The sequence below is a fragment of the Cetorhinus maximus genome, chromosome 16 (assembly GCF_964194155.1).
Source record: "Cetorhinus maximus chromosome 16, sCetMax3.hap1.1, whole genome shotgun sequence".
Lineage (NCBI taxonomy): Eukaryota > Metazoa > Chordata > Chondrichthyes > Lamniformes > Cetorhinidae > Cetorhinus > Cetorhinus maximus.
The window spans coordinates 61084670-61105051 of record NC_135894.1 but is presented as its reverse complement, the minus strand read 5'-3'; the positions used below and the strand labels follow the sequence as shown (position 1 = coordinate 61105051).

At 44.7% G+C, this 20382-nt stretch overlaps 1 protein-coding gene across 7 annotated transcripts in view; it reads right to left on the bottom strand.

Moving 5' to 3' along the window:
* LOC144691611 (rho guanine nucleotide exchange factor TIAM1-like) overlaps nt 1-20382 on the bottom strand; it is a 312961-nt gene that overhangs the window by 102250 nt on the left and 190329 nt on the right. For all 7 annotated transcript variants that reach the window (XM_078559872.1, XM_078559873.1, XM_078559871.1 and 4 more), the window contains one exon: nt 1541-1756. In XM_078559872.1, coding sequence (XP_078415998.1) covers nt 1541-1756 — 216 coding nt within the window. The remainder of the gene's footprint in view (nt 1-1540; nt 1757-20382) is intronic.

Here is a 20382-nt window from a genome sequence, read left to right as displayed (position 1 = left end):
AAGTGGTGATGAAAGAAGGATGATATATGTCTATGTCAGGATGGTGTGTGAATTAGAGAGGAACTTGGAGGAAATAGTGTTCTCATGCACCTACTGCCGTGTCCTTCTAGATGATGGAGATCACAATTGGGGAGGTGGTGTCGAAGAAACCTTGATGAGTTGTTGCAGTGCATCATGTAGTATACAATGCAGCCACGGCATGCCAGTGGAAGAAGTGGATGCTTAAAGCTAGCAGGTGGGGACCCAATCAAAAAGTCTGCATTATCCTGGATGGTATTAAGCCACAGTATTTATATGGCTGTTTCAGTTGAGCTTCTGGTCAATGGTGATGCCTACAATGCTGATAGTGGGGGATTCGATGATGGTAACGCCACTGAATGTATAGGGAAATTGATCAGACTCTATTGCTGGAGATAGCTGTGCCTGGCACTTGTGTGGCGCAAATGTTATTAGTCACCTATTAGAATGTTGCCCAGGTCTTGCTGCATGCAGCCATGGAATATTTCATTATTGAGGATTTGCAAATGGAATTGAACACTGTGCAATCATCAGCAAACATTCCCACTTCTGACCTTATGATGGAGTGAAGGTCATTGATGAAACAGTGAAGGTGGCTGGGTCTAGGACAATGCCCTGAGAAACTCCTGCTGCAATGTCCTAAGGCTGAGAAGATTGACTTCCAATGACCCCAGCCAGCTTCCTTTGTGCCAGGTATAATTCTGGCCATTGGAGAGTTAGTTTCCTGATTCCCTGCCATTAGTTTTACTTCAGTTCCTTCTTGTCTCATTTGTTCAATCATTGCCTTGATACCAAGTGCAGTCACTCTTACCTTACCTCGTAGACTGTTGCAGTTTAGAAACAGCCCATTTGATCCATCAACCTTGTGGTGTTTTTCTGCATGTGTGTCACCTAATCTAATTTCATTTTCCTGTTCGTTGCTTGTTCCCTTTAATATTCCTCTTTTGAAGTAAGAATCTAATTCTATTTCTTAAATATTTACGCAAAGGCTGCTTCAATATTGTGTTAGAGATTTCAAAGATCCAACCAACGTCTATGTAGAATTTCTAACCTCCCCATTTGTGTAGATTGCCCAAGTTCCACTGCGCAAACGTATTTTTCATTCAGATTTGGATTAGAAAAGTAGTCAAATAGAAAAGAAAATATTCAAAAAATTTTCAGAAGAAAGTGAAACTGATTTTAGTTATTCAATTTCCTGCATTGCAAAAGCATTGCTCGAGATTGTAAGCAGCACTAGAAGCCAACATTTCAGGGATTAATTTGATGTTACAAAACTGTAGCATAGATGCGCATGGTCAGAACATCATAAAGAAAATTATAAAATAAAATCAAGTAGAAGGCTAGAAAAAAAACTGAAGCCCTTGGAAAGTAAGTGAATAATAACCCTGGGTATAATTTTAACCTAACTTGCCTAACCTAAGTTAAAATAATCCTCATGGCATATCATTGTATATTTGTCTTGAAAGATCTAAATACAATCATATGCATACTAAAAATTTTAAATAGTGAAGATGGCCCCTACCTTGATGGCTGGAAACAAGTCCACTGTCACTTAATGCATCTGTTGTTGCTACCCGTCGAAGAGGCGAGGTACATATGTGTCCATCTACTGGCTGACCATATGTTCGTACAGTGAGAGAAAGTGAAGGCGCAGACAGGATTGTCTTCAAGTCAGATACAACCAGATCTTTAGCTTTCATTTTATTAATCTCCAAAACTTCATCACCTACTTTTAGGCCTAAATGCGGAAGCAAAAGATAATCTGTTAAAAATTTGCAATTTTAAAAGTTACACTCATCTTCCATCAGTTTATATACATCCTTTTAAATGTACAAATTTGAAAGCAAAATTGTTATTTTAAGTTATTCTCTCATGATGCATTTTGAAAGCAAATAACCAGTTCAGAAGGCCTTTGGGAGAAATCCTGAGGGAGGCAGATATGACAGCAGTCTTGGGTGGATCACTCACTAATTTCCCCTTATATGAAAAAAAAGTCCACCTGCTCTCAATACTTTCCACTGACAGCATTGTCACTCTTCTATCCTCTGGCATCAGGAACTCAATCTATGGAAAACTGTAACAAATATTTAGCACTTTCTTACTACTCATGTTGAGTGCTCGAATATAGGATGTAACTAGAGGAGTGGTTCAAACAGAGGATTTGATTTGAGTTGAGGAATAACAAGGGGTTAGCCCACATGACAATCCACGTGATATCAAGAAACGGCTGAAGGCACTGGATACTACAAAGGCAATGGGCCCTGACAACATTCTGGCAATAGTACTCAAGATTTTGCTCCAGAACAAGCTGCACTCCTAGCCAAGCTGTTCCAGTACAGCTACAACACTGGTATCTACTCGACAATGTGGAAAATTGCCCATGATCTGTACACAAAAAACAGGGCAAATTCAACCTGGCTGATTACTGCCCCATCAGTCTACTCTCAATCATCATCAGAGTGATGGAAGGGGTCACCAACAGTGCCTATCAAGTGGCACTTAAGTCAGAAATAACCTGCTCACTGATGCTCAATCTGGGTTCCGCCAGGGCCACTCAGCTCCTGACCTCATTATAGCCCTAGTCCAAGCATGTACAAAAAAGCTGATATCAAGAGGTGAGATGAGACTGACTGCCCTTAACATCAAGGCAGCATTTGACTGAGCGTAGCATTAAGGAACCAGAGCAAAACTGGAGTTAATGGGAATCAGGGGGGAAACTCTCCACTGGTTGGAGTCGTACCTAGCACAAAGGAAGATGGTTGCGGTTGTTGGAGGTCAGTCATCTCAGTCCCAGGGTATCACTGTCGGGGCTCTTCAGGGTAGTGTCCTAGGCTCAACCATCTTAAGCTGATTCATCAATGACCTTCCTTCCATCATAAACTCAGAAGCGGGGATATTCGCTGTTGATGGCACACTGTTCAGCACCATTCGTAACTCCTCAGATACTGAGGCAGTCCGTGTCCATATGCAGCAAGACCAAGACAACATTCAGGTTTCAGCTGATAATTGGCAAGTTATATTTGTGCCATAGAAGTGCCAGGCAATTACCATCTCCAACAAGAGAGAATCCAACCATCTCCCCTTGACATTCAATGGCATTACCACTGCTGAATCCCCCACTATCAACATCCTGGGGGTTACCATTGACCTGAAACTGAAGTGGTCCAGCCATATAAATTCTGTGGCAGATCAGAGGCTGGGAATTCTGGGGCAAGCAACTCACCTCCTGAGTCCCCAAAGCCTGTCCACCAAGACACAAGTCAGGAGTGAGATGAAATATTCTCCAGTTGCCTGAATGAATGCAGCTCCAACAACATTAAAGAAACTCAAAACCATCCAGGACAAAGCAGCCCACTTGACTGGCACCTCAAACACCACCAACAACATTCACTCCCTCTACCACCAACAGAGTGGCAGCAGTGTGTACCATCTACAAGATGCACTGCAACAACTCACCAAGGCTCCTTCAACAGCAGCTTTCAAACCCGTGACTTCTGCCACTAAGAAGAACAAGGGCAGCAGATGCATGGGAATTCCACTGACTGGAAGTTCCCCTCAAAGCCACACACTCACTTGGAACAATATCGCCCTTCCTTCACTGTTGCTGGGAGCCCCTTCCTAACAATACTACGGGTGTTCCTACAACACATGGACACGTGGACTGCAGCATTTCAAGGCAGCAGCTCAGCACCAATTAGGTCAAATGGGGATGGGCAATAAATGCTGGCCTAGCGAGCGATGCCCTCAGCCCCTGAGAAAATGAAAAAACCCTTTAAAAAAAGTAGACAGGAATAAGGTGGCAAAATCAGAGGCCAGATAACCTTACTTCAGTTGTTAGTAAACTACTAGAGACAAGAATTTAGAATGAAATTACTGCGCACATTGAGAGAAGCGTTGAATATGGCCAGTCAGAAATGATTTCTGAAAGGCAGGTCCAATTGACCAATTTTACAAAATTCTTTCAACACAGAGTGGATAAGTAAAGGATAGAGTGGATGTGGTTTATATGGATTTTCAAAAGAGCATTTGGCTCTACAACAAATATAATGGTGTATGGAACTAAGAGGAACATAACCATGTGCTTAAAGATTTAGCTGGAGGAAGGAGGAAAAGGGCAGTAAAAGGAAATCTTAAGAATGCAGCTAGCAGGAGTCATGTTTTTCAAAATTCACAACATTTGATCCTTCTAAAGTTTCTTGAGGCTAAATTCAAAAGCCCCCTGAAGCTGAATGTGGGAATCACGACATTCGATTAACTCACGCCTGTTGACTGCAACACAGACAGCATGCAAATTCAATGCTGCCTGCTGTTTTAGGTTATTTCAGCACCCACCCTTAAAGGAGGTGGAGGCGGGGGCGTACATTGTGGCTGCAGCAGCTGCTAACAGTCCCGTGGGTGCTGAATCTGATCTTGGAAAGATAAAAGATTAGAACCAAGGTTTCCAGATGATGCACTTGAGGGAGGATGTGCAAAAGAGGGGGGAGATGTTCTGTATCCTCAAGGGGCCAGGAGCACATCCTGATACACGCTTAGAGGGCATAGGACCAGATAGTCATTGAGACCAATGCAAGGTGTCAAGTCTCAAGGACCTGGATGCAGTGCCTCAAGAAGTTCAATAACTTCACATGAGCAGTCAAGGTCAGTGAATGCAACTTCAAATGCCGCATTCCACCAACTGCATGAGTAGCCTCAGACACTGATCAACATACCACAACCCCTTCACTCACCTACCAACAATCTTTATCAACCAGGACTCATATTGACATTCATGTACCCTTCCACACTCTCACAACCTTAGCACTGCTGCACTGACAGCTATTTAACCAAGACAGCTTCATCAGCCAAAGAGACTGCATCACTTTCACAAATATACTTCCCTCTCTCTTGCAGGACATGGCGGCACAGAACTGGAGGTAACAGTACCTAACCAGAGAGGGACAGACATGCCTGAATATCCTGACCCCTATAAGGAAGATGGTACAGGTCATTATTGGGACATCCATAGCTGAGGCCATGGTCAGCAGCAGGGCTGAAATTATAGAAGATGACAATATCCTCATACCTAATCCTCCTTCTCACAGCTAACCTCTCCCTCATCCCACACACTCTTCTGATTTACAAGCTGCAGATGGTGTAAACGTACACCTCTTACTTTCACCACCTCCCTGAATCACCTTGATGGGACTTTACAGATGGCGGGGTCTCCCACCCCTCCGCCCAAATTGATGGCGAGGAGCACATACCCACCAATCACAGCAGCCCCACAGCCATTTAACTCTCCAAGGAACACAAATTGGCTGGAGACGAGAGTTTTGCCCCTCGCTCAGCCTCAGAGAGCTGCTGGTCAATCTGAGTGTGGCAGCAGTTGGCAGGATTGGAACTACAAGCAATTCCTAGATTCTAAGTCCCAGAGCTCAGGGCCAGGTAAATGCAAGGGGGTCACACGGCAGGGAGTGGAGGGGAGGTGAGGCCTAAGGGGGTCCCCGCCCAGGGTGGGGGTGTCTTGATGGAGAAGTCAGTGGTGGGGGGGGGCGGTTTGATAACCCAAGGTGGGCAGACATTGTGGAGGCGGGGGGGGCGGTGGGCTGGAATGCCCGAAGTGGAAAGAAGGCCCTTGAGGGAGATGACGCTTCCCCCATTCCTGCCCAAGGCCTGAGCAAGGTGACTTGCCAGGCTTCCTGCCAGCCCCCTCAACTCCTCCCGTCAGCTTTAAAATTGAGGCAGAGCAGGAAGTGGCTTAAGTGCCTAAATTGGGGCAAAGGAAGGCAAGCTGCCTTAAGCCTTGCACGCCCCACGTAAAATTGCAGATAGATTGGGGAGGGCAGGAGTGTGGCAGGAAGGCCACCCAGGGAATTTTACAGGATCCCTTAATGGCAAACTCACCAGCAGGGGAGCATGAAACTCTGCCCCTCATGCCTTTTTCCTTTCAGATACCCAGGAAGTGCAACCTACCTAGTTAATACAGTAACAGCAAGATGACAGTGATTATGAAGACACAGCACCATCACTCGTTTCATACTCAGCCACAGTTCAAATTCTAACACTGCGTAATTTAGAGCAGGGTTTCCTTCAACCAAGGGGTTCGCGGGAAGGCTGATGCGATAAAAAATTAGTGCTTAGTATCAGTGACATCAGAAAGGTGCTGCCACCCAGTGACTTCCCTGGGAGCTGCAGCTATAGAGATCTCACATTGAGTATCATTTTAGTTTCTGGTTTATTCACTAACAGATTTCACAACTGTTACTTGCTCTGAATTACACAGGGGTAGAGATCCACGGGCATTTCACTTCAGTTGGTGGCCACATGGTTGGGTACGGTGAACAAAAAAGAACAAATTAAACTAAATTAAACTTCTCTTTAGCTCTGAACAGGAATCATACGGACTCGAAACGTTAATTGTTTTTCGTTCCACAGATCCTGTTAGACCTGCTGAGCTTCTCTAGCATTTTCTGTTTTTGTTTCAAATTAAACTGTTGCTCAGGTTCATCCATTTATATTGTGTTTCTCAATGTCAGACAACAGAACATTGAGATTTACAGTCAAAGGGTGATAAAAATCTTTCACATCACTGTTCTATTCCCCCAGTGTAAGAACAGTGGAACAATAGCCTCCAAACCCAATGGCCCCTGAGAATCAAAATTAAGTGTAATGAGATAGTTCCATATAAAGAAAGGAAAGATACTGAGGGAGAACAGAGCAAGAATTCAAATTCCTCGATCCTTCAAGTAAAGGAAAATACCCACAACCTCATCTACAGCCTGACACTACAGTGTCAAAACAGAATTGGGGAAGAGCAATGGAGATTTCAGTGGTTCCAGTAAATCAATGTCAAGAAACAAATAGATGGTTTCATATATAGTTTCTAAACCATATCCTTTACTGACATTCTGTTGTCCTGACTGCAGAGATCTTAGGTGCATGTTGACAGAAACAAGGGTAATGGACCTCCAAATGTTCCCAAGTGTCCCACTGAAGTTCAACCAGTGTACCAACATTGCTTCCCTGTATAGGACATTGGGATGGTTACTTCTTGCCTTCTTGAAGTGCTGCAGTTCCTGTGGCATAGGTACACACACAGTGCTGTTAGGGAGGGAGTTCCAGGAGTTTGACCCAGCGACAGTGAAGGAAAGGTGATATATTTCCGAGTCAGGATGGCGAGCGGCTTCGAGGGGAACTTCCAGGTAGTGGTGTTCCCATCTATCTACTAGCAATGCTCAAACAATTGTCCTCCCAAGTCTCAGAGTTTCTCCTTTAGCCATAAGATGGAAAAACCTCCTTCTGGATGGGGTTACACAAAACCAGGTGTCAAGTTGTCAACCACCTTGATGTTTAAGTCCAGTGCCATTTACCAGGTCCACTCACCACTAACTGCGACATGGGAAATATATGGACCCAAGTCCAGAAAGCTATCTTCACCTTCAGATTGATTCTCCCCCTTGGTTACTCGATCACAGTTTGCTTTCACCCAGAGTATCCCTGCCGTGAAATGAGTTGCCTTTTCCCCTGAAATCTACCTCATAACTTGGTTGTGGACCTAATTATTGAGCAGGAGGAGTCCTTGTACTGTGTATTGTTACAATCCCCAAAGAAACCATTAACTTTAAATGAATTTAGATGAATTTTCCAGTGACTCACAGAAATAATCAAAGGGCAAGATTTCATGCTTTAAGGTTTTTAATGTAACAAACTAACTATAATCAACATAGATCAAACATAACCTAACAGGCAACTAATACAACAAGCTAAAGAAAAGTTACTTCTGCATTAACTAATTAATGTAACAGAGATACTTCTTACAACCCCTTTTTCTGTGCACTGCACTTCTGGCACATATGTAGCAATACAAGATTAAGTCCCAAGATACTCCCAACTTTCTAGCAGGTTCACTTCTCCCTGCTTCTCCAGGTCAAATCTTCCAGTGTCCTTCGAAATTCGTTCCACTCAGCCAGAGTATTCCAGAACTGACTTTCATCAGCAAAACCCACCTCAGCAACTCCTCGTTCCTTAAATCTCCAAAAGTCCCATCTGTTCTGTCCTCTCCTTTGCATTCAGGAAACCAACTTTTTAAATAATTCTGCTTAGCTAACACAAAAACATTTCACCCTGTTCTTCACAGCAGTAGCTGCTTTGTCTCTCTCTCTCTCCCTCTTTCTGTGTTTGTGCCTCCAAAAAGCAGCTGTTCCTTTTTTTTTTCATTTACAGGATGTGACCTTTGCTGGCTAGGCCCATTCCTAATTGCCCTTGAGGTGGGGGTGGTAAGCTGCCTTCTTGAAGTGCTGCAGTCCCTGTGGTGTAGGTACACACACAGTGCTGTTAGGGAGGGAGTGCCAGGATTTTGACCCAGCAACAGTGAAGGAATGGTGATATATTTTCGAATCAGGATGGTGAGTGGCTTCGAGAGGAACTCCCAGGTAGTGGTGTTCCCATGTATTTACTGCCCTTGTCCTTCTAGATGTTGCAGTTATGGGTTTGGAAGGTGCTGCCTAAGGAGCCTTGGTGAGTTTCTGCAGTGTATCTTGTAAATGGTACACACTGCTGCCACTGTCGGTAATGGAGGGAGTGAATGCTTGTGGAAGGGGAGCCAATCAACCGGCTTTGTCCTGGATGCTGTCAAGTTTCTCGAGTTGGAGCTGCACTCATTCAGACTTATACCTTGTAGATGGTGGAAAGGCTTTGGGGAGTCAGGAGGTGAGTTACTCACAGTATTTATACGGCTAGTCCAGTTCATTTTCTTGTCAATGGGAACCCTCAGGATGTTCATAGTGGGGGATTCAGCAATGGTAATGCCATTGATTGTCAAAGGGCGAAGGTTAGATTCTCTCTTGTTGAAGATAGTTATTGCCCGGCACTTGTGTGGTGCGAATGTCACTTGCCACTTGTCAGCCCAAGCTTGGATATTGCCCATATCCTGCTGCATATGGACAGGGACTGCTTCAATATCTGAGGTGTCGTGAATGATACTGAACATTATGCAATCATCAGCAAATATCCTCACTTCTGACCTTAAGATGGAAGGAAAGTCATTGATGAAGCAGCTGATGATGGTTGAGCCTTGGACACTACCCAGGGGAACTGTTGCAGTGATGTCCTGGAACTGAGATGTTTGACCTCCAACAACCACAACCATCTTCCTTTGTGCTAGGCGTGAATCCATCCAGCAGAGAGTTTCCCCTGATTCCCACTGACTCCAGTTTTGCTAGGGCTCCTTGATACCACACTCCGTCAGATGCTGCCTTGATGCCAAGGGCAGTCACTCTCACCTCATTTCTGCAGTTCGGCTCTTTTGTCCGTGTTTGAACCACAGCTGTAATGAGGTCAGAAGCTGAGGGGGCCTTGGAGGAACCCAAACTGAGTGTCAGTGAGCAGGTTATTGCTAAGCAAGTGCCACTTGATAGCACTGTTGATGACCCCTTCCATCACTTTACTGATGATCGAGGGTAGACTGATGGGGCGGTAATTGGCCAGATTGGATTTGTCCTGCTTTTTTTGTGTACAGGACATACTCGAGCAATTTTCCACATTGCCGTGTAGATGCCAGTGGAACAGCTTGGCTCGGGGCACAGCTAGGTCTGGAGTACAAGTCTTCAGTTCTGTTGCCAGAATATTGTCAGGGCCCATTGCCTTTGCAGTATCCCGTGCCTTCAACCGTTTCTTGATACCATGTGAAGTGAATCGAATTGGCTGAAGACTGGCATCTGTGATGCTGGGGACCACCAGAGCAGGCAGAAATGGATCATTCACTTGGCACTTCTGGCTGAATATTGTTGTAAATGCTTCAGTCTTACCTTTTGGACTGATGTGTTGGGCTCCACCATCATTGAGGATGGGAATACTTGTGGAGTCTCCTCCTCCAGTGAGTTATTAATTGTCCACCACCATTTATGACTGGATATGGCAGGACTGCAGAGCTTAGATCTGATCCGTTGATTCAATCTATCACTTACTGCTTGGCACGCAAGTAGTCCTGTGTTGTAGCTTCACCAGGTTGATACCTCATTTTTAGGTATCACTGATGCTGCTCCTGGCATACCCTCCTGCAGTCTTCATGAACCAGGGTTGATCCCCTGGCTTGATGGTAATGGTAGAATGGGAGATATGCCGGGCCATGAGGATACAGATTGTGGCTAAGATCAATTCTGCTGTTGCTGATGGCCCACAGCACCTCATGGATGCTTGAGTTGCTAGATCTGTTTGAAATCTATTTCTGTTTCATGATGTGAAAACTGTCACTCGATATTTCAATATGTTTCGGTTTTCTTCCCCATGACAACCAGATCACATGGGCTTATCTTTGGGAAGAGGTTTGATATAACCACCATCTCCCTATCCAGAACATTTTTCTCAAGTTAAAGGAGACTTTTTATAACATAACCGTCTTGTGCTATCCAATGTTGGTAACAGTAGCTGGGAGTTCAGATCGCTAGGTCTTGGCAGAATTGTTGCTCAGAACCAGAAGTAAGTTTCACATTAACTAAATAACAAAAATAATTAATAAACATGTTTAATTGTATAACTAATTTTATACCGAAAAACTAGTTTTGTGATGTAGGGAGTCCATGGAATGTTTAGAATTATGGGACGGGGCGCTCTTAGAAGCAAAAACCTGATTTAAAGGATAGCACAGAGACAGGATCTGCACATGGCGAGGCAGAGAGCATGGTCATACATGAGTTACATTGCAGAGGATTCAGAGCAGCACTTCAAATGGGGCAGCCTACAGAAAAAGGCTGGTGGGGATGCACAATTAAATTCTTGCAGATTGGTGCTGCACATGCTGAGATGGTGAAGTCCGCAACAATTTTTCTTGGCCAGAGCTTTTTGAAAGTGGCCTCCAAGGTCATCTGCAGTCTCCATTGAAATTGAGCAACTTTCTTAAAATCTATGCTGCAGTCACTGGGGTAACACTGTAGGAGCTAGGCATTAAGAAATGCCTGAGAATGATTAATAGATGTTTGCATGTAACATGGCATGCTTTGATTTATAGATTGGCTGGGAATGTTTATTCTATAATGGCCATAATGCAAAAATAAAAAATCGATATGATGTCTGTCAGTAAGAGTGGGAAGGAAAGGTGTGGGCTCATTGATGAATGAAGATTTTGGTTGTGTTTACTGGTATCATAGATGAGTTGTTCATGGACAACCCAACTAGAAATAGACTGATGAGGTTGCCTCCTCCTTTTCTTTCCTGCTTCATGTTCTTGCTCTTCCTCCTGCTCCTCAGCTTCTTGCCATTGATGGTAAGGGCCATATCCACATGATGGCGAGGTTGCACAGCACCGGTCCAAATTGTTAGACTGAACAGCTGCAAATTTGTTTGAATACTGTAATCTGCAGCCATGATAGCCGTTGAATGAGCTTACATCACAGCAAGATGACCTTTCATGATGAAAGTCTGTGCTCTCACAGCAGCACCCAGACATTGGATGGTTTTACATGTTCTGTAATAGATGCTGAGACATCGGCCACCAGGCACTACATGTTTGGGTCCACAAGTGTGCTGAGGGAGGTAGCCCCCATTTAAATGCCGCAAAATACATGCTTCAAGCTCTGAGCAAAGTTATGTGCAATGTTGGTGCGAGAAACCTACATGATTCTTGGCATTGCATGCAGGCCTCTGACAGACCTGCCACTGTACCAAGTATGTCACTGTGCATATCCATCAGCTTTCTTCCCCAGCTTGCTCTATCAAAGTGCTCATCTGAGTCCTCTGCAGCAGAACTTGCAAACTCGGCCTCCAGTGAGCTGACACCTGCGCTAACCTTTTCCCCTGCCCTGGCTGCATGTCATTTGCACCATGTGCAGATCCTGTCTCTTAGCTAACCTCTAAATTATGCAGAGTGTCCACATCTGAGCTGCTGACTGAGAGTGAGAGATCATGTGATGGTGTTTCTTTATCATTACTCTATTATTGCTCTTTCACGTGTTGTTCTTCCATTACTACCTGGCCAAGTTGCAGTTTTTGGGTATCTGAAAGGAGAAAAGCACAAGGATAAGGCTGTGGTGAGGAGAGGGGGGAGGAATAAGAGCTGTATGTTTGCACCGCTTGCAACTTGTAAATTACAAGAGTCTCTGGGATGCGTGGGAAGTGCCATGAGAGGAGCAGGAGGATTAAGAATGATCACTGGGACCGTTTCTGGGAAAGGTGGGACCTGTACAAGTGGGACAGTCTACATCTGAACCAGAGTGGGACTAACATCCTTGCAGGCGGGTTTGCTGGTGCTGTTGGGAGGAGTTTAAACTAATTCGGCAGGGGGAGGGGACACAGAATGTTAGCAGAATAGGGACACATCATAATACAGTAAAACAATCAAGTCAGAGGGAGTACAGCTGCAATAAGCATCAAGGGAGTAAGGCAAGGCTGGATGGCCTCTACTTTAATGCCAGGAGTATTACAGGTAAAACAGATGAGTTAAGGGTGAGGATTGACACGTGGAATTGTGATATAGTAGCCATCACTGAGACATGGTTGAGGGAAGGGCAGGATTGGCAGCTCAACATTCCAGGATATAGAATCTTCAGGCGAGACAGGGGAGGGGGTAAAAGAGGAAGAGGCGTTGCATTATTAGTTAAGGAGTCAGTTACTGCAGTAAGGAGAGATGATATCTTGGAGGGGGCATCGAATTAAGCTTTGTGGGTAGAGCTTAGGAATAAAAAAGGGGCAACCACATTGTGTTTATTATAGACCCCCAGATAGTCAGCGGGAAATTGAGGAGCAACTATGTGCACAATTTGTGGAGGTGTGTAAAAACAATAACAATAGGGTAATTATATTAGGTGATTTCAACTTTCCCAACATTAATTGGGATATACTTAGTGTTAAGGGCTTGGATGGAGTGGATTTCTTGAAATGTGTACAGGGGAGCTTTTTCGGTCAATATGTAGAGAGTTCAACAAGGGACGGTGCATTGCTGGACCTAATTCTGGGGAATGAAGCCAGACAGGTGGCTGAGGTGGTGGTGGGCAAGCATGTTAGAGATAGCGACCACAACATGGTACAGTTTAAGTTTGTTATGGACAAAGAAATCGACAAGTTGCAAAAAAATCTTTTGGATTGGAGGAGAGTGGATTTTAGTAAAATAAGGCAGGATCTGGCCAAGATAGACTGGGAACAGTTACTTGTGGGGAAATCTACAGAGGAACAGTGGGGAGTGTTCAAAAAGGAAATGGGGAGGGTACAGGCTCAACATGTTCCCTCTAGGGTGATAGGGAGGAGTAACAAGCCCAGAGAACCATGGACGACCAGAGACATTCAGGTTACGATGAGAAGGTACAAGGGAAGCAAATCAGCAGAGGCATTAGTGGAGTACAGACAGTACAGGGTAGAGCTTAAGAAAGCAATTAGGAGAGCAAAGAGGGGATATGAGAAAGCTCTGGCTGGTAAAAGTAGGGGAAATCCCAAGATATTCTATAAGTATATCAGTGGGAAGAGGATAACCAGGGAAAGAGTAGGGCCCATAAGGGACAATCTATGGGTGGAGCCAGAAGACATCGCTGGAGCGTTGAATGAATACTTCACAAAGTCTTCACCCAAGAGCATGAGGATGAAGGTATTGAACTCGGGGAGAGAGACTGCGAGGTTCTTAAGCAAATTGATATAGGGAGTGATAGGTATTGGTGGTGTTGGGAGGCTTAAAAGTGGACAAATCTCCAGGTCCAGATGATTTGTGTCCAAGGCTGCTGAGGGAGGCAAGGGAGGGGATCGCAGGGGCTCTGACCCGAATTTTTAATTCCTCTCTGGCCACGGGGGAGGTTCCAGAGGACTGGAGAACAGCTAACGTGGTTCTGCTATTTAAGAAGGGTTGTAGAGATAAGCCAGGGAGCTACACGCCAGTGAGTCTCACGTCAGTGGTGGGGAACTATTGGAGAAAGTTCTGAAGGAGAGAATCTATCTCCACTTGGAGAGGCAAGGTTTGATCAGGGATAGTCAGCATGGCTTTGTCAGAGGGAGGTCATGCCTAACAAATTTGACTGAATTTTTTGAGGAGGTGACCAGGTGTGTAGATGAGGGTAGTGTAGTTGATGTAGTTTATATGGATTTCAGCAAAGCCTTTGACAAGGTCCCACATGGGACACTTATAAAGGCGGCAGATGCATATGGGATACAGGGTAATTTGATAAGGTGGATTCAAAATTGGCTTAGTTGCAGGAGGCTGCGGGTGATGTCAAAAGGATGCTTTAGTGACTGGAAGCCAGTGTCTAGTGGCGTACCACAGGGATCTGTGCTCAGTCCCCAAAAATTTGCCATTTATATAAATGACATAGATGACTAGGTGGGGGGTGGGATTAGTAAGTTTGTGGATGACACAAAGATTGGCCGGGTGGTTAACAGTGAGGTTGAGTGTCTTGGGCTACAGGAAGATATAGACAGGATGGTCAAATGGCCAGATAAGTGGCAGATGGAATTTAACCCTGAAAAGTGTGAGGTGATACACTTTGGAAGGAGTAATTTGACAAGGAAGTATTCAATGAACGGCATGGCACTAGGAAGTTCTGAGGAATGAAGGGACCTTGGCATGTGTGTCCATAGATCTCTGAAGGCGGAGGGGCATGTTAGTTGGGTGGTGAAAAAGGCATATGGGACACTTGCCTTTATCAATCGAGGCATAGATTACAAAAGTAGGGAGGTCATGTTGGAGTTATTAGAACCTTGGTGAGGCCACAGCTGGAGTAGTGTGTGCAGTTCTGGTCACCACATTATAGGAAGGATGTGATTGCACTGGAGGGGGTGCAGAGAAGATTCACCAGGATGTTGCCTGGGATGAAACATTTAAGTTATGAAGAGAGGTTGGATAGACTTGGGTTGTTTTTGTTGGAGCAGAGAAGACTGAGGGGTGACCTGATCGAGGTGTACAAGATCATGTGGGGCATGGACAAGGTGGATAGGGAGCAGCAGCTCCCCTTAGTTGAAGGGTCAGTCACAAGGGTGCACAAATTCAAGGTGAGGGGGCAGGAGGTTTAGGGGGGATGTGAGGAAAAACTTTTTTACCCAGAGGGTGGTGACGGTCTGGAATGCACTGCCAGGGAGGGTGGTGGAAGCGGGTTGTCTCACATCCATAAGACCATAAGACAAAGGTGCAGAAATTAGGCCATTTGGCCCATCGAGTCTGCTCCGCCATTCAATCATGGCTGATAAGTTTCTCAACCCCATTCTCCCGCCCTCTCCCCATAACCTTTGACCCCCTTACCAATCAAGAACCTATCTATCTCGTCTTAAATACACTCAATGACCTGGCCTCCACAGCCTTCTGTGGCAATGAATTCCATAGATTCACCACTCTCTGGCTAAAAAAGTTTCTCCTCATCTCTGTTCTAAAAAGTCTTCCCTTTACTCTGAGGCTGTGCCCTCGGGTCCTAGTCTCTTCTACTAATGGAAACATCTTCCCCACGTCCACTCTATCCAGGCCTTTCAGTATTCTGAACTAGGACTCCCAAGTCCCTTTGCACTCCAGATTTCAAAATTCTCTCCCCATTTAGAAAATAGTCTATGCCTCTATTCTTCCTACCAAAGTGCATGACCTCACACTTCCCCACGTTGTACTCCATCTGCCACTTCTTTTCCCATTCTCCTAACCTGTCCAAATCCTTCTGCAGCCTCCCCGCCTCCTCAATACTACCTGTCCCTCCACCTATCTTTGTATCATCTGCAAACTTAGCCAGGATGCCCTCAGTTCCTTTATCTAGATCGTTAATGTATAAAGTGAAAAGTTGTGGTCCCAACACTGACCCATGCGGAACTCCACTAGTCACCGGCCGCCATCCTGAGAAGGACACCCTTATCCCCACTCTCTGCCTCCTGCCAGATAGCCAATCTTCTATCCATTCTAGTACCTTGCCTCTAACACCATGGGCTCTTATCTTTCTGAGCAGCCTCCTGTGCGGCACCTTGTCAAAGGCCTTCTGGAAGTCCAAATAGATAACATCCATTGGCTCACCTTTGTCTAACCTACTCGTTACCTCCTCAACGAATTCTAACAGATTTGTCAGGCATGACCTCCCCTTGATGAAACCATGCTGACTTTGCCCTACTTTACCATGCACTTCCAAGTATTCTGAAATCTCATCCTTAATAATGGACTCTAAAATCTTACCAACGACCGAGGTCAGGCTAATCGGCCCATCTTTTGCCTCACTCCCTTCTTAAACAGGGGGGTTACATTAGCGATTTTCCAGTCCTCTGGGACCCTCCCTGACTCCAGTGATTCCTGAAAGATCACCAATAACGCCTCCATTATCTCTTCAGCTATCTCCTTCAGAACTCTGGGGTGTAATCCATCTGGTCCAGGTGATTTATCCACCTTCAGACCTTTCAGTTTTCCTAGCACCTTCTCCTTGGTAATGGCCACCATACTCACCTCTGCCCCTCGACTCTCTTGAACTTTGGGGATGTTACTCGTGTCTTCCACCGTGAAGACTGACGCAAAGTACCTATTCAGTTCCTCCGTCATTTCTTTGTTCCCCACTACTACTTCTCCGGCGTCATTTTCCAGCAGCCCAATGTCCACTTTTGCCTCTCTCTTACCCTTTATATATCTAAAGAAACTCTTGCAATCTTCTTTTATATTACTGGCTAGTTTACCCTCATATTTAATCTTCTCCCTCCTTATTTCTTTTTTAGTTGTCCTCTGTTGGTCTTTGTAGGCTTCCCAATCCCCTGGTTTCCCACTGCTCTTCGCCAGATCCTTTAAAAAGTACCTGGATGAGCACTTGGCACGTGATAACATTCAAGGCTATGGGCCAAGTGCTGGTAAATGGGATTAGGTAGGTAGGTCAGGTGTTTCTCACGTGTCGGTGCCGACTCGATGGGCCGAAGGGCCTCTTCTTCACTGTGATTCTGTGATATCATCTTCATCTTTTCAGGCTCACTGCTGGTTATGGCCTCAGCAATAGCTGCAGCAATGATAATCAGCACCAACTCCTCCATCAGGTTAAGCAGCTGCACTTGTTAGCCTCTGATAAGCACCGCTTCCTCCAGTTGTGCTCTACTTGGTCCAATAAAAGAGGAGGAAATATGCCATCGAGTGTGATACAATCTTTATGGTGACCTTGCTTTCATGGTTGAACAGTTGGCAGTGTGTGCAAGCTATGAGATATAGGTGTGAGGTTTGCAGCGGAGTATGTAAGGGTGAGGTAAAGCTTAGAATGTTAGGTATGAATTCAGGTTGATTGAAAGTGTTGGTAGGTGATGGGGCTGTGGTGTACTGAGCAGTTGCCGAGGCTAATGGTGTTGGTGGGATATCACATTTGAACATGCATTCACTGAACTTGACCACTAGTGTGAGGTCATTGAACATTATGCAGTACTGAATCCATGTCCTCAGGGCTTGATCCCTGGCATTGACCACCAGTTATCTAGTCCCATTGTCTCTTGGCCCTGTATGGATAGAGCCAATATCTCTCCTTCTGCAGCCCCTTGATCAAGGCCTTCAGTGCTATGGAAAATCTTGGAGGCTCCTTGCCCACATGTTGTGCCATTATCATGCCTTCTTCCATGCCAGAATAGCTCCACAAGGACTTTCAGCACTTGCTCCAGCCACAATGCACCACCCCTTTAAAGTGTGCTAAAGGCTAAATATATGTGGTGCTCTCCCAATTTTGGGCACCCTGCCAAAGAATGCTGCCTGTATCATATAAATTAGCAAACAGCACAAAGCTGATATCTTGCCTGCATCAGAAGGAACAGACATAGGTTAATCCCATTTCACAATTGCTGCCTCTTTTCCAAGGCTACCAATTAATGCTCACTAAAACTTTAGCCTTTTCTAGTTCTGAGGAAAGATCATTGACCTGAAATATTAACTCTGTTTCTCTCAACACAGAGGATACCTGGCCTACTGAGTATTTTCAATACTTTTGGTATTTATCACAATTACACAGCTTGGGGTTTTTGTCTCATGTTGCTCTTGGGACCCAAATTGTGTCTATGTTGTTTTCCAGGGTTCCTGAAAATCTTCCAAAGTCACGTCTGATGAATGGGAGAATGTTCCAGAAACTCATCCCTCTTTATTTTTAGACAGCATGTTGAAACTGTCCATTCAGCCAATGGATTGGAATTCATTAATTAGAGACCTGAAAGGGTCACTGTAACCACAATGTTGTTGCTCTCCAGCCTCTGCATGAAAGAATGGCCTGAATTCTTGTAGTTTTCATGATGAAACAAGATTCCACTGCACACTAAGCTGAACACAAATTTCAATGACTATTAAGTAGGAAATCACAATGGGGTACTACTGCCAGTACTCCAAAGATAGCAGGCAATAGCATTACAGAACAAAAAGGCTCCATTCAGTATTTCACCTCCAGGCAGTTTCACAGAAGCAGTGTGGGTCTTGCATGCTTCATTGTCTGTGCTGTGCTCAGCTGACATTCATTTTGATCCATATGATCGACTTCCAGGGAAATGTCTGTTTCTAAAAGTTTAGAATTGTATATTGCCCAAGGTTTATGAACGAAATCAGTATTTGCTGTAATTTGGAACCGCAGAAACTGTAGTTTCTTGCAACTGGATTGGTGTTTCCAATTGTCTTTTGAGCAGGAAAACTACATTTGTTGTGGAACCCAAAAGGATAAGGCTGAGCAGTAAAAAAAATTAGGAGAACGTATAACAAGAATTAAAACTAAGAGACAGAGCATGCCCATTGAAGATAACATCACAATCTAACTACAAGACTCTCATTCACAGGGCCACCATCACTCAGCAACTAATATGAACCTCACCAATGATCATTACAGCCTTGGTGCTTAACCCTCAAAATAGCCTGGTCTCAACTAGTGCACTGGTTACTCTACTTTTCAAATCTTCATTCTAAGGAATTACTTGCTTTTCTAAACTCTCTGTTGCCTGTCAATGCAGTTTAAGTTTCCCTCCAGGTCCACTACACACCCTCCGAGTGCACATTTTTGGTGCTACCATGACTCTGCTGCCTTATTCCCATCCCCCACTTTACTGTCTATATGACATACCTATTCTATATTCTCAATCTTGCCTTTCAGTCTACTCTTTTCTTTCAGCAGCACATCCCCAACAGTCTCCTATTAACCTCACTTCTGCTACCGTTCCTGGCTCGAGCTCAAGACCTCTCTCATGTCTCAATATTCTTCACGAAACCTATTGTGGCACCTGTCTCAATCTCTTGCAGAATAGCAATGCAAACTATCTCATCTCCTGTTCCCAGCAATCATCCTACACTGCATGCCTCCAGGCAGTTAACATCTCTCACCTCCTCCCTGTCCACCCTTCAGCTTACACTGCCTCCTTCCTCTGCTGGTACATAAGACACATCATACCTTCCCTCAAGAACATTTACCCTCTCACAAACAAGGCTCATTCACAACTCCATTGGTGATTAATTATTGACATTCTGACACTGATTGAAGCTGATTCATAGCCTGGAATAGCTTTCCCTTCACTTTTGCTTAGACGCGTGATTCATCATGTGCCATAACTGTTGCAGCTACATTGTATTTTTTATTGTCAAGGCCAACGTCATCATCTCCCCCTACCTCTCAAGCACTTCTTCCTTATTTGAGCACCTCAACTTCTTCCCACCTCTCATGCAATGATCTTGCCATCAACCCACTCCCAATTCTATAACTTTCTTGTCTAGTTCTTTGCTCTTTACAACCACTTAGCCTTTGTGCCAAACGTCCACATATTGTTGGTGACTTCAACCTTCACCTTAATCCCCCTCACTTACTCTCCTTTGGCTCTCTTGTTCTCATATAAACTCGTCTTTCATATAAGTTGATTTCCATGGCATCTTGCATCGCCTTGCTAGCTCAAAAGTAACATCAATTATATGGTTAACTTTGATAACTTCCTTGTTTCCACTTCACAACTTATCTCTAATCCTATAAAATTTACCTTCCTCCCTTTGAAAAAGCTCCCGCTCCTCCCACTCCTACACCAATTTGCTTTCCAATTCATAATTTACCTCTGTCCTTCCACCCATTACAATATCGGTGCTGGTATTGGCCATTTTCTTTACTCCAAGACATCTGGAGCCAGGTAAGGACAATCCTGTATACTTTATTTCATGAGAAACTGCCTCTTTGAAAATCCTTTTTCTGCCTTCGCTTTCCCAACCCCTCTAGATTTATCCTAGTACCAGGTGCAAAGAGCCTTTCCACCAACCGCAAGGTACAAATCAGGAGTGTGCTGGAATACTCTCCATTTGCTTGGATGAGTGCAGCCCCAACAACGCTCAATAAGCTGGACACCATCCAGGACAAATCAGCTTGCTTGATCAGCCGCTATCTACCATGTTAAACATTTACTCCCTCCACTACCAGTGAACCATGCCTCCCCTAGTGTGTACCATTTACTAAATGCACTACAGCAATTCATGAAGGCTTCATTAACAGC